Here is a 14,798-nt window from a genome sequence, read left to right as displayed (position 1 = left end):
TACAGAGCGCTGACCGTCGCCGGAGTACATGATGAGAGGCCGAGTGTTCGCTTTGACGGTGGTACGTCTCCCGAAAGGTCGACGAGTCTGTTGCATCGTCCCGGTCCGGTCCGGTTGCGGCGTTTCTGCGCGAGACGACGACGACGATGACCAGCGATTGTCAGCACGCTCCTGAAAGATACAAGAAGAACATTTGCATTGTTTATGGACAAAGGTTTAAATTCAATGCACATTTTTTTTTTCACCGTCTGCTTCATTTAAACTTCATTTTCGTCATCTCAACATGTCTCATGAGCAATTACAATTAACAATACATTCGAAATCACCTACATGCAATAATATTCAGGTTTTTTCTCATTCCGAAATATTTATACTAACAATTCACTGTATAGGTCAAAGGTGTACATATTTATTTTGTGTGTGTATTTTACACATTAGTCTTTATTTTATTCATTGGTTTTATTTTCCTATTTTCATTTTTACACCTACATATTTTTTCTTCTTCTTGCGTACTTATCTTTCCGACCTGTATTCTTAAACTGCCGCGGGGACCGCCGGATTAATAAAGTCTTACTTAACATTTTTGATTTTCAAGCGATGCGATTCTTCACTTTGTCTGAACTCAGAAGTGCCACTGTGTGTTTTTCACAGGGAGGTGAGTTCAAACAATAACCTTGTCTTTTCTGCTCTCTGCTGGACGCTGCGAGTACACACAGTAATACAACAAACTGTGCATGCAAACACAAATATAAACGACACCCGTGAGCCTCTGCTGCCGTTGCCGTGGAGAAGACGCTCTCGGATTGAACCGATCTGAGCCTCATCGATGATCTCGACGCTGCGAGGCTCGAGCTTTATCCAGTTGGTGTGCCGTAACATTTTAAGCTCGGTGGTGACACGTTTGCTGCTGAAATGCACCCTGGGAGTTGTAGTTCACTTTACTCCTCCCCTACGTTTTTAACCTAACCTTTCGACTCTTTAACAAAGACCGGCGTATTTTCTGTTGTTCCTCTCTTGTGCCTATTAACTGACTTGTTTCACCGCTGATATTCATACAGACCCAGTGTAGTACACGTGTAATACTTCACTGTTTAAGCTGTCGAGGCTGATTTATGATCAACTGTGACGATAAAAAACATAATTCGAATCTTCTGCAGAGCCTTCCCATGATGCCGTTGCGCCACGTGCAAAACGCAAATTCACCCAAAGTGCACCGCAGCCGGACAATTCAATGGCAGCTTGCATATTCAGCCTCCCGACAAAACGCTCACCTCCAGCCGAACAGCAACGCTTTCCCGGCATACACAATGAAAAGCTGCGACTGAGACACCCACCGTTTCTTTATATAACACCCTTTTATAGCACCTATTTACCTTGAAATGATGTTGCCAAGTAACAACATCCCAATTGTGCAGCATGAGTGGGCGTATGTGTGCGTGCGTGGCAGTGACGGATGTCCTGAAGTGCCATTATTGGCTCTAACAGTCCTCTCGTCAGGTCCGCCGCTTTAGAGAAAAGTTGCGGGACAGGAACTCGTCTGTCACCACTTCACATTCATCCCCAAAGGCTGCTGCTACGCGTTTTTCTTTATTTCTTTTATTTATCTTTTTATCGTCGTCGCACCTCGTGTCTTTTTTTTTTTTTTTTTTTTTTAACAACCTCTTCCGCTCTCTCCATCCTCTCTTCCCTCTTCTCTCTCTCGGCATCAGCTGCTTAACGTGTACTGCAGTAATCCCCGTCTCAGCCGACGGGATTCATATTTAATTCAAGATTAATTCAAATTTATCGATACCTCGCCGCGCCTTCGCCGTTCGCTCCGTTTAGGCCGCCTTCAGCCGGCCTCCGGCTATTAACGGCGACGGATCGGGCCCGACGGCGGCGGCGGGACGTCGCCGGAGCTCTCCCAAAAAGCTTCACGTGTGAGAATTCACGAGAAAGTCGCCCGGGTTCAAAAAGGAAAGGCGCGGAAAAACCGGCGTTCCAACAAATCCACCAAAAAGACGACAACTCCAAAAGCGCCGTCTGCTTGTAAAAACAACCACACTGTCCCTTTAAAGTCAACCTGTAATTGGGTTCCTCTTTGTTGCTTTATCCTTGGAACTCCGGTGTTTGCATTCATAACCGTATTATGCACTTATCCACTGCAATGCTGATCCAGGATTAGCCCACGGGACAGGATAAACTTCCCAAACAGGCACAGACACAAACCTGCTTCACGCGCACACGTATACATTTTCTTTTCTGTTTCGGGTCAGTCTGTTGCCGTGTGGCTGCTTTCCAAAACACGCAGGAAAATCATGTCAATTGTGAGACAGCTCAGCGTCGAGCTGTTAATGCCGGCCAGACAGCGCGGCGTGCGATTCCCCCCCCCCCCCCCGAATGCACCCACGGGGCCAAAGACCGCAAAGTTTATCTCCGCGGGACGGGAGCTGACCTCTTTAACTGCAATTAAACATTTCCAATTTAATGACTTCGTTGCAAAAAGACAACGTGCGCAATAGTTCGTGCTCCGCTTTGGGAGTCTTCGCTCCAACTCCTCGCCTCGGCCTATTTCTGCCGCTACCCGTCGATACTTTACGCCTGATACAAAAACAGAAGAACAATACGACGCTTTAAATTGTAAACTACTGAAGGGAACTTAGGACCGAGGTGTCCTTTTGTGACATGCCACGCGCTCCTCTTTGAAAAACCGCCTCTTTGTGAAGTAAAGCACCGTGAAAAGATGGTCACAGTAGTTCAGGGTTAAAAGAGGGATGTGGCGCCACCTGGCGGTTTCACTTATTCACACTTTATAATATTGCATTTGCGTCATCGGGCTTTCTCAATCCGCGGAAATCCGCTGCATCAAGTTAGCTGAAGTCGCAGGGCAACCGGAAACAAGGGGAAATGCACCTTCAATATAAAATACCTACAGAGCGACGGCGCATGTCACCTGCAGATATGAAAGCTTAACTACATACTTCTAAACAAATCTCAAGTCACATTCAAAACAGGATGAACTGAGGGTGTTTCAAAAGAAAGCAACACGTCACATTCGGAGGAACATCTGCACACCATCTTCACATCTGCATGACAAAGCGCCGCAGCATTTATTTCGATTTTTGCCTCACGTTTGAACCCTAAGAGCTGTCTAGGGCTCGGCGTCTTACCAGAGAACGAACTGCCACTTAAGGCGTCAACATTACCGAAAGAAAACCAAGTACGTTTACTGCAGTACAATCTAAAGCACTAATCGGCTACAAACTGGACAGCCTGGAAAAAGGTGGTGGAGAGGAGGACGCTGAACAAACTATTATCCACATTGGATAATCCTGACCACCCTCTCCACCACCTGCTGCAGGGAGGACGTTCTCCAAAAGACTCCATCACACAACAATAACACTGCTGTCTGTGTTTCTTGGTTGTTTGTATATAATATATATATATAGATACTGTATATACTGTGCATTTTATATTTAATTTTTTTTTTTACTGCTATTTCATTGCTTTTTATTATTCTATTATTATCTTATTGCTTCCTGTATGCTGCTGTAGCGAAAACATTTCCCCTTGGGGATTAATAAAGTAACTACCTAATACCTCACTTTAGTTAATTCCTTACGTACGGGCCCGTTTGACATCGAAAAGGCAAATTATTATTTCACAAATTGTCCTTTTACACACAAAACACGTGAAACACAATGTAAACAACAATGTACATTCAACTTATATTACTTTTGATACTTCTGGTATATTTTGGTCATAAAACAAAACGCAAGTACAACAACACCACTACTGCTGTTATTACTACTAGTAATAACTAGTTATTACTAGTAGTAATAACTAGTTATTACTAGTAGTAATAACAGTATTAATAATGATATATTCGGGTATTGCCGCGGTATAATAAGTGACAGTGAAAATGTGACGCATTACCGTTGTGTGCGTTTTACTTTGAAATATCGGACCGGAAGCGCGACCCCGCCGGGAGCAGCTCGACTCGGTCTCCCGGATCTCGGTGTTTTTTCTCGGCCAGCAGCCATTTCTGTCGTCGCTCTGAAATCCAGCTTCCCCGTCGCGGCTCGTCGGAAGTGTCTCAAACCGCCGGGAGTGTGAACAAGCGAGCCGCATTTCTCCTCCTGTTTTCTCGGCTCGCTCGACCGGCTTGAATCTCGTCGGGATGGACCCAGCGAGCCGGTACCAAGTGGTGAGTGGAGCTCCGGACGGCTCGGCTCGGCTCGGCTCGGCCCGGGAAACGAGGCCCTTAAAGGCGACGAGTTCACCCAACTTTACGTTGTTGTTGTTTTTTGTTTTTTTAATATTTAATTTAATATATTTAATTAAAATGCTTTAAATGGCGTAGACTAATCTGAACCTGTTAAATGGCTTCTGAATGTTTTGGTTTTGAAAAAAAACACCAAACCCTCCGATTCTTTTGTTTTGTTTTGACAGTTAGTCGAACACTTCCGCATCGGCGGAGCTAACGTTAGCTGCTAAACGGCGTCGGGCCTTTAACGCTCGCGTCTAAATCGACACTATTTCACACTTAGTTGTATTTTAACCGTTTAGTAAAACGTCAATACGTGACATCGCTGTGGAGAAACTAATACAAATTAATATTAATGCATTACGAGGGACTTTTTTTTTTTTTTTTTTTTTTTTCCTAATCTCACGTAAACTCAAGATTATAATTCGTGGGATTAGCGGCCCGGTTTAAAGGGCGCGTGAGCATCACGTGACGGGAACGCGGGCGTGACTTTGTTTACGTCTTCTGGTGAGTTGTCCACAAACAAAAAAAAGAAGAAAAAAAAAAAAAAAACAGCCTCACAAAGTGGTGGACACGTGGTTTCGGTGGCCTCGACACGAAGACACCCTGAACTATCAAAACAGATGTAAAAATAAATAATTATAATAATAAAAAAATTTAGGAATGTCTGCGAGATAACAGCCCGCTTTGTGCCCAGATGTCTGGTTCTGGTTCCCCCCCCCTCCCCTGCTGATAATCCCACAGGATTTCAGTGCCACAGAGCCAAAGCAAATCACATTTTTCAACCCGTGCGCAAAAACAGGTTTGAAGAATAATACAAACGCTCTCGGGGATTGTTTCGGTACCGCGAGCCAGGTACCGATTCATCCCGGCTCGGACGTCTCTGGCGCCGCCGGGCCGAGGGATTTGTTTTCGGGGAGGGGGGGGGGGGGGGCTGAACTCGCTCGGCCACCTTGGGACCGCTTTCGGTAATCTTCGGTTTATGTATCGGCAGTGTAACCCGTGATTAGTGCGCGGGTTTTTATCTGCATCGTTCTCGACAGGAAATGCCATAATCCTACGCCGGTTAATGTTTTGTTTGTTTGTTTGTTTGTTTGTTTTTACCCAATAGGGTAATAACACATCTAAAAAGCAAAAATAGTCACGTATCGTCAAGGTACAAAATTGCGGCACGAGTTGCGGTTGGCTGGGATCAATGTCCCCGGCAGGGATCAATGTCCCCGGCAGGGATCAATGTCCCCGGCTGGGATCAATGTCCCCAGCAGGGATCAATGTCCCCGGCTGGGATCAATGTCCCCGCATTTCCCGCCCGTCCGCCGCGGCGGTTCAAACACTTCAGGAAAACATTCGATCCGCGCCGGCTGCGATTGAGCGCCAAGGTCTCGCCGCACTAAACAGACGAGGGGAACGAACGGTAAACGGCGGCGCGAGGATTTAAGTGGACGCGCCCGTTTCCCGTAGTTCCCGCGCGCGCTCGAGCGAGCTGTCTAAATTCGCAACGGGAACGACGCTGCGAAGGCAAACTTGCGCACAGCGAGGTGGTTGGTTTGGATTTCAGGAGCGATTGTAACTCGAAACGTCAAACTCAGCGGGCGTGTATTATCACGGGAGGGATTTTTTTTTTTTTCAGGCCCGGAGACGACCGAGGACGATTCGAAGGACACACGCGAGAAAAAGACAACGAGCACCGAGTCAAGACCAACAAATCAAAACTGAGGAGAGCGAAGCTCGGGGGATTAAAAATGACGTCATCCCACTTATTCAGCTTTAAAAATGCAAAAATGAAGCATTACATTTTTTTTTTTTAAAAATAGAAAAGACAACGCTGCCTCAGTCAGCGCCGACAAACAAAAACAGATTGTGCAAAGCTCACTTTGTTACGTAACAAGCGTCGCTGCTTTCAGCGAACCGTATAAATATCCCCCAGCTCGAGCGGACGGGCTTTTTCGGCACAACCGATCGGACCTTTTCCCGCTCGTGCCGACTTCTCTAAACCCCCTGTGTCGTCCTCGCCTTCAGTTGCACAACGAGGACGACTCTTCGGAGGCCTCCGCCGGCGAGCCGCAGCCGTGCACGTCCGCCGCGGCCCAGGCCTCCGCCTCCGCCGCCGCCGCCGCGTCCGGCCAGGACCAGAGCCGGGACCGGGCCAGGCCGACCCTCGACCCCCGCGCCGGCGGAGGCGTCGTGCTCGAGGACTCAGGGAGAGGCGGACGCGCCGCCGCCTCCGTACGCCTCCATCGACCTGGGAGCGACCGCCGCCGCACCTGGTATTACTTTTTCACTGCATCCTCTAAAAGTACAACTTTTTTTGGGGGGGTTTCAAAGTGCGGTTGCTCCTGCTTCCACAAACAGCAGCGGGATCACATCTCGTGGCCGTTTTGTGGCAAACCCACGGAAAGCCTGTACCCGTGAGTCATGTCGGTTTCCGTGACGGCACCGACCGCATCGCCGGCAGCTAACTAAGCTCCACTTCCCCCTTTTCTCTCCTTTGTAACCGAGTCTCCTCCTCCTCCCTCCTCCTCCCTCCTCCTCCCTCCTCTCTCCTCCTCCTCTTGTCGTTTCCGCAGAGACCAGTTTCCGCGGTGACTTCCCGGTGCCTCCGCCCTACAGCGTCGCCACCTCGCTGCCCACGTATGACGAAGCGGAGAAGGCCAAAGCGGCCGCCATGGCTGCCTCCGCGGTGGAGGTGATGCCGCGGGTGAGGACGCACGCATTCGCTCTCTCGTCAGGCCCGTTCAAAAAGCCCGGCCTGTGTTCTTCGACTCTTTGTGTCAGCTGACCGGGGTTAACCTCAGATAAGGCTGACGCGTAAAACCACTCCGCCCTGCTGACACGCAAGACCGAGACGAACGCTGAAAGGCTTCGGTCGGCAATTTTAGGCCGTACTAAACCGGTCACGGTCACGTGACTCCTGTTCTGTGAACTCACAGTACTCGGGTACAAACATCTTGTATACAATACATATATATATATATCGCATGTTTTTAACAGCAAAGAGACAACAAATCGATCAAAAAAATTAAAAGAAAGTGCGTCAAAAATAAAGCACGCACGTCCCTTTCTTCGTCGTCCAACAACACGGTCGTAAAGCACTTTTCGTTCCAGCGGTAGTTTCATAGTTGACGTGTTTGCTGAGTCGTCACAATGGCTCACTTTATCTAAGTTGCGAAACCACCAGCTCTGTAATAACAGTCTCGTTAAAGCTGCCAATAAACACACACACGCGCGCACACACACACACACACACACACACACACACACACACACACAGTTTTGTTACTTCCAAGAAGTGTTGCTTTCCACTCAAGGCACTCGAGAGAGGAAAAACAAAGACGAAGCAGCTGCCCGATAAACCGACAAGGAGACCTTTGGTGAAACTGGGTGCGATATCGCGAGCAGCCACCAGGGGGCGGGAGGGGGTCGATTCAACACACGCCGACACCGACCGCATCAACTTTTACCGGCTCCTGTTCGACACACGCTGTCAAAGTTTTAGGCCTCGACTGAGCTTATTTGTCGGATTCGGTGTCGTTGCCGATGTCATGTTCTGCGTTTGTGTGTCCGCCCCAAGGACGATGAATTCCCACCCAGAGACGACTTCAGCGACGCCGATCAGCTCCGGGTCGGGAACGACGGGATCTTCATGTTGGCCTTTTTCAGTGAGTCCGTCTCCCGTTTCGTTCGTTTTTTTTTTTTATTTATTTTTTTTGTCCAAACAAATGTCCTCGCTCGCGGACCGGTCCTCCCCGAACTCTGCGGTGACGCTGCGTTCCGTTTGTCCCCCCCCGTCCCCCCAGTGGCCTTCCTGTTCAACTGGATCGGGTTCTGCCTGTCCTTCTGTCTGACCAACACCATCGCGGGACGATACGGCGCCATCTGCGGCTTCGGCCTCTCCCTCATCAAGTGGATCCTCATCGTGAGGGTACGTGTCCCCGCGTCCGAAGAAAGAGTCGCGTTGTGGGTCGAAAGAAAGTCGGGGGGGTTTTTTTTACTCGTAAAAAAAGACGCGCTTCAAAATCAATCCCCTCCGATAAAAGCCGTTTCCTCTGTTCCCAGTTCTCCGACTACTTCAACGGCTACTTCAACGGCCAGTACTGGCTGTGGTGGATCTTCCTGCTGCTCGGTGAGTACGCCGCCGCCGCCGCCGCCCGCTCCGAGCGAAGGCCTCGCTCTCGGGGGGCGACTCAAACAGTTCTCCCTCCGCAGGTCTGCTGCTGTTCTTCAGGGGTTTCGTGAACTACCTAAAAGTCCGCAACATGTCAGAGAACATGGCGACCTCTCACAGAACGCGCCTCTTCTTCCTCTACTAAAAGGTAAACAAAGCAAAGGAATCTGGATTCAAAATAAAATGGGATTCGAACGGGATACCGAGCGACGGTCCTGCCCTGACGCCTGGATTCCCCCCCCCCCTTTCCTCCCTCCCCCCCCCCCTCCTCCCCCCCTCCAGGTTTCCGCACCATCAGCATTCCTTTCCAATGTGAAGTTCCTTCCCTCCCCCCTCGAATGACCTGACCGAGGAGCCTCGCAGCGAAGAGAGGAGAAGAGAGGAAGGAACGACGGAAAGAAAGACAGAAAGACAGAAAGAAAGAAAGAAAGACAGAAAGACAGAAAGAAAGAAAGAAAGTAGGAAAAAGGTGTTACCAGTCTCATTAAAAGCAAAACGCGACTCGCTCTGAAGTCTCTACTTCTGAACCGAGCCCAAAAATACATCTTTAATGATCCCATCTCTGCCCTGGCTTTCCTTTCCTTTCCTTTCCTTTTATATATATTTTTTTTAAATTTTCCTTTGATTCAAAGCTCCTCTCGCCGACGGCAGTTCGGCTCCCCTGGGGGGGGGGGGGGGGGGCGCTCGTCGAGATGCGCGACCCGAGTTCCGCCGGCAACCCGAAGCACAACCGAACCGTTTCAATCTCTCGTCGGTGGAAAAACAAACAAAAAAAACGCACGCAAATAAACTCGGCGGACCCGTCGACGGCGGCTTCTTCAGACCGCACGACTTCGACTATAAAAGGAACGTTTTGGAAATTTTAAACAGAAAACGCGTGGGAGGTGGAAACCGACTCTCCGCCTTTGATATTCAAATTTTGCTGCGTTTGACTCGCGGCAAAGAAGGACTTTTACGTTTTGGCGTGTTTCCCTCTGACCTACTGCACCTTATACAATAAAAAAAAAAAAAAAAAGGCTTTTCAAGCGCTAGTTTTGCCGCTCCATCTTTTTCAGTTCGGGGTGTTTTGAACTGTTCTTACTTTTCCCGCCGTGGAGCAACTTTTACGCTGCGACGGCTCGAAAAGACGTTTTTTTTTCTCACGACGACCGATCAGTTCGGTCGAGCCCCCCCCCCCCCGGTCGCGCCGACTCTCCGAGCCTTCGAACAAACGTTTGAAACGACAAAACGGGAGCTTCCGCGGAAAACGACGCGCTCCACCAAACCCCCCCCCCCCCCCCCGATGCGGAAATTTGTTTTTTCCTTCCTTTGCCCTTTCGTTGACGCCGACCTCTTTCGCTACTTTCCCCCGTTTGAATCAAAGAAAAATGAAAAGAGGGCGTGGCCGTTCAAAGACAAAATCATCTCAATTATGAAAACGCAATAAAAAAAGAAATTACAAAAAACCCGACGAGAGGCGATCTCTCTCTCTCTCTGGGTTTTCAGGCCTTTTCCCGATTTAGATCAGGTTTCAAAATGTCGTCGTCGTCTTCTACTTCTGACGGAGCGAGAAGCTTTGTCGGAATCGGAAGAGCGCCACGGCGACGGCGAATTTTTAAAAATGATTTTATGTCAATCCAGAAAATGAAGTGTAAATACCAGCTTATGCCAATTCATAATATTTGCACTTTGAAGAACGTGTGTACAGTGTGATTTGTGAATCTGCTAAACTTGATGTGTGTGTGTGTGTGTGTGTGTGGGGGGGGGGGGGGGGGGGGGGTAGTAAAACACTCAAGTTATCTTCGCCATCCCGAGTTTTTTTCAACTGGAACTCTTTAATCGTCCCAAAATGGTTCTAATTTTGCCTTTTGCACTTTTTTTTGTTTGTTGTTTTTCAAAATGATAATATTGTTATTGTGTGTCTTCTTTTAATCGCTTTTCGCCTAAACTGTGACAGCTCGAGTGTTGCCAAACTTATCTTTTGTTTTTCAACCATCCTCCCCCCCCCTCCCGCTCCGCCCGTGTCGTATCCCACCCGACGCCTCTCCCGGCGATATCCGGACCCCCTCGGCGAATTGAAGCTCCGCCGCCGCATGATTTGTCCGCCCCCGAACGAGCGGGCTTAACGTCGGGATCCATCTACTGCAAATGCATTTCTTCCTTTGTAAATAAACAAAGACAATAAATAACGTAACAAAAAAATGAAGAAAAAAAACAAAAACAAAAAAAAAAAAGGACACGGCGGCCAAACTTATTTCTTTCTCTCCCATCTTTCTCCTCGTTAAGCAGCTGTTATGCATTTATTGTAACTGGAATTCAAATGACACACGACGTCTCGCAAAAATGCCAATAAAGTTCAAAAAAAGCCTGCCACTTATTTTTGGACTCCTGTTTTCACTTTAGTTTCACTCTCGCGACCGGGAACTCGTTCGGGTTTTCTCGAACTGAAGTATGACAAACAGTTTGTCTGCTTTTATAACTCTCTCATCAGGCCAGTATTTACGATTACATTCCGAGTTCAGTGTCGGTTGTCACTCCGTCCACCAGGTGGAGCCAAAGAGTGCTTTCTAATACGCCGAACACGCTTCTCTTATTCGGGTCGGAGCGGCGGCCTGAGAGGGACCGTTAAAAGTGAACGGGCTCTTGCGTCTCCGACGAGCAGACGTCTTTACGATCTATAAAACCCCCAAAGTGAAAGGATCCTAAACTACTGGCTTCTCCTTTTATGAAACGTCTCCGGTTTCATTGACGTTCCGACATCTTGCTTTTACGGTCCGGTCTCTAATGCCGCAGCGGTGATTTGCGACCCGTTTTGCTCTCGTAGTTTTTTTTTTTATTGGAAGTTTAAACGGCGGCGCGACCTGACCGCTGATCCGAGTTCATCTACTGTGGACAAATGTTTGCATTATTTTCCTGTGGTAAATAGATTTAGCCTTATTTAAGTGTTGATAGCCGGGGGCTTCAAAATGAATACGGACAATTCATGTGCTCAAGCAAAGGTTAAATGTTTGTAATTATAATATATTATAACTCAAAAATGGACAAAACACAACATGAATTTCCTGCCAGCTGCAAAACTACATGAACCCAACAGTAACCTTTGCACTTTCGACATTTAAATCCCACTTCAAGTGCATTTCCTAAAGCAAACGATGTGTCCCGATACGTGAACGACGACCTTTCACCTCCAACGCTTCAGCCTACTTTTAAGGGACACTCGGTACGCCCTCCTGTTGAAACCCAGCTTCGAGGGGGGGAGAAAAAAAAAAAAAAAAAAAAAAAAAAATTGTCATTCCCTCCTTCTACCGCCGGGGGGCACTGTCTACACACATCTTCACCCCCTCCGAAAGCCTGGAAGTGAAAGCACAGACTGCAATGTTTGAGGTTTGACCTGAGTGGAGCTGCCTACGTGTTAAGTGCCCCGGCAGCGAGAGCGACTTCGTGAACTTTTCAGTTCCAAAACCTGTTTCCAGTCACCCCGCCCGCCCTCCGACCTTTCGGGGTCGCTGAAGCTGGGCCCGAACATTTGCCTGTAAAAATCCTTAAAGCTGCACGCTGTCTTCCTGTGCCTCCCGGCAGACGGGAGGGGGGGGGGCTCAGGTGTTCCTCTTCCTCTTCCTGTGTAATTTATACCCCGGGTTTTTTGATAGGTGTCACGTCAGACACAGGATGTTGCCCCCCCCCCTCCCCCTCCCCGCTCCCTCCCTCGCTTTCTGTCTCTTCCTCTTGTCTTTTTCATGTACGTGAGCTACGTGACGGCAGCCTATAATTCCTCGAAGCTACATGAACTATAACTGTGGAGCTCTTTCTGGTTATTTATTTTAAGGTTTGCGCTACTTTTTAACATTCGCCGATCTACAAGGGGGGTGGGGGGAGGGGGGGGGGCGCTCTGGCACGCCGATTGTAAACTATTTCGGAAAAGCGTACGTCCAACCGGGGTTCGCGGTTCACGAGCGTTTAGGAAAGTTACAAACACGTAGGATCGGACGGTCTGAACCGATAAGCCGTTTCCCAATTTGACAAGTATTTCTAAAACCAGACGCCTAAATTCAGTCGATGTCGCGCAAATTCCTTCTTCGGCTTCTTCTCGAATAAATGCAAACGATTCTTTTTCTTTTTTCCCCTGAACTTACTCCGAAGGCCCGCGGCCCCGGTACAGCGGGCAACCGCGGCGAGACAAGAATCACCGCTGTGAATAACAATCAGTGTCCACCGGTGGTGGTGGTGGTGGGGCGGGGGGGGCTTCACTGGAAGGACGAGTAAAGGAAAAGCCTCACGGCTGCGGGAAATAATGACTGTTTGAACCTTTCCGTAGATAGTCTGGCTGCTCCGGTACGACGCTTTTGACTAAAGACTGTATACTGGAAACAAAATCTGATCTCAGAAAAGGAAAAAAAAACAAAAAAAAGTCAAAGAAAGGGGAGCTTACAGAGAAGCCTATTCACATAATGGGTTTATGTCCCCGACCCGCCTGCCCCCCCCTCTCCCCCCCCACACACCCTCCGGCCCCAATCTGGCCTCCTCTCTTTTAGAAGGCCTTAATGACTAAACCCATTTACATAACTCCCTTCCGGTTTGCAAATGTTTCCCTTTCTGAGGCCCTCTCCTCCCTCCGAACCCGTCCTCTCCGTCCCCGTCTCGCTCTATCTGCGCGTCTTCTCGTCTCTTTTCAACGGGTGAAAACTTCCGCAGCCGGTTCTCGCGTGCGACTTCGACTGAAGGTCCCGAAGCCTCCCGTCGGCTCGCGTGCCGCACTCGCCCACACCGGGGCGGACCCTAAAAGCTGACCGATTCGGTTTGGGATTCAGTTGCCGAACTGACCCGAGCAGCGCCGACATCCCGTTCTGTCGCTGTTAGACCCGGGCTGTTTTTTTTTTTTTTGGTGTGGGGGGGGGGCATTTTAAAGCCTTAATCTGCTGCTGGTGCCGCCTGGTCTGCCAGCCGGGGAATAATATCCCGGCGACGCGAGCTCCTAACTGACCCAACAAAGTCGCGGGACACAGGCGGGACGGTTCAGTTTGGCCCTTTCGGCTCAAATCCAGTCAAATCACAACTTTATTTGTTACACATGGGGTCAATTAAAAGCCTTTTTCTCACCTGAAGTCGCAATAAAAAAAATCCACAATAAGCATCGTGGCCTCGGATAAAGTGTCATCGTGTTCATTAGTTTGCGGCTTCCGTTTAGTTTCTTTACAGAAGTAGAAGAAGTGATCGAGTGTGCTCAACCTTCTCAAAAGAGCGACATGTACTGTTACTTTGTTGAACTCTCGTCGACAGGATCAACTCGACGTCGACCGAAATCCGTCCTCCGCCGGCTCTCCAGCCCGGTGACATTTCGGGTCGGGAGCCTCTGAGGCTCGCCGGTTCCCCGGAGGGACCCCGCGTTCCCTTTAAACTCCCCCCCCCCCCCGTGCGCGGAGAGCCCTGACACGTGGAAGTCGGCGGAACTCCCGGAGAGCGACCTCCTCCGTATTTTCACAGTAAACAAGCCCCTCTGAAAGGGCTCCCCGCTCCCTCTCCTCTCGACTCCGAACAGTGGCCTCCTTTCAGGGCCATCACTTAAGGGCCCTATTAATAATTTGACAAGTTTTCTCAAAGATTAATTACAGCCAGCTTTGAGGCCGCAATTATGCAGAGCGGAGAGACTCGGTAAACCTTCTCCGGCTCCGTTTCCAGGCCCAATTTTCCACTTATCGAGATGTCGACGGGGGGGAGGAGAGGTTGTCTGACAAGACTTTCTGATGCGCGGGAAGGAACGAACGGCACTTCCTGGCAACTGCTCTCTGATTTCCCAGCGGACGCTTGAGACCGTTCCTTCTGTTTTTCATGCAATCCGCGCCAAACTAAACGCAACCGTCGCCGAGGCGACGACGCTCCAGAGTTGCGGGCGCTACACGTGCCTTTCGCAATCGTATTCCACCGTTTCGCCGCGCCGGTCGGCCCCCCGTCGACACCGACGCTCGCGCGGCCCCCGTTCTTCCCACGTCGGCGCTGAACCCGGCGATGTTTGACCGGCGCGGCCTTTCGACCGCGTCGACCCGGCGTCCGTGACCGCGGGCGTCTCTACAGAAACGCCGTCGGCTTTCTTTTCGGTTCCGACCCGCCCGTCGCCGCAGCCGGACGCCGTACCGGAGCAGACGGTTGGTACCGAGTCAGGCGGTGTGCATGTGCGTGTGAGAGAATACAATGCAGCGAGTGTCCCCGTGCTGTTGTCTCCCAGAGACAAGAGCCACCTGCCTGTCCCATTCTTCCCTCCGCTCAGTTCAAACAGAGATCTTCGACAAATGAGGCGGGGTAAAATCGGTTTTTTTTGGGGGGTGTGTGCAAATATTACGTAAAGAAAATACATTTCGCGCGACTGCTTCTTGTACGGAATGTCGTTTTTTTAAAAATTTTATTATTATTATT

General features: G+C 49.5%; 1 protein-coding gene across 1 annotated transcript; it reads left to right on the top strand.

Annotated features, from left to right (window-relative positions):
- The first annotated feature begins 3,987 nt into the window (after positions 1-3,987).
- Positions 3,988-10,767, top strand: ndfip2 (Nedd4 family interacting protein 2). Its single transcript, XM_069166329.1, is given in 9 exon segments — positions 3,988-4,186; positions 6,266-6,391; positions 6,393-6,513; positions 6,814-6,944; positions 7,818-7,905; positions 8,044-8,168; positions 8,303-8,369; positions 8,453-8,559; positions 8,694-10,767. Coding segments are annotated over 8 exon segments (789 nt in total). The 5' UTR covers positions 3,988-4,159; the 3' UTR covers positions 8,557-8,559; positions 8,694-10,767.
- The last annotated feature ends 4,031 nt before the right edge of the window (positions 10,768-14,798 follow it).

Source organism: Embiotoca jacksoni, unplaced genomic scaffold (assembly GCF_022577435.1).
Source record: "Embiotoca jacksoni isolate LCO1_2020_lvr unplaced genomic scaffold, fEmbJac1.0.p SCAF_38, whole genome shotgun sequence".
Taxonomy (NCBI): domain Eukaryota; kingdom Metazoa; phylum Chordata; class Actinopteri; family Embiotocidae; genus Embiotoca; species Embiotoca jacksoni.
Note: the sequence above shows the minus strand (reverse complement) of the source record. Positions and strands in the feature narration are given on the sequence as shown.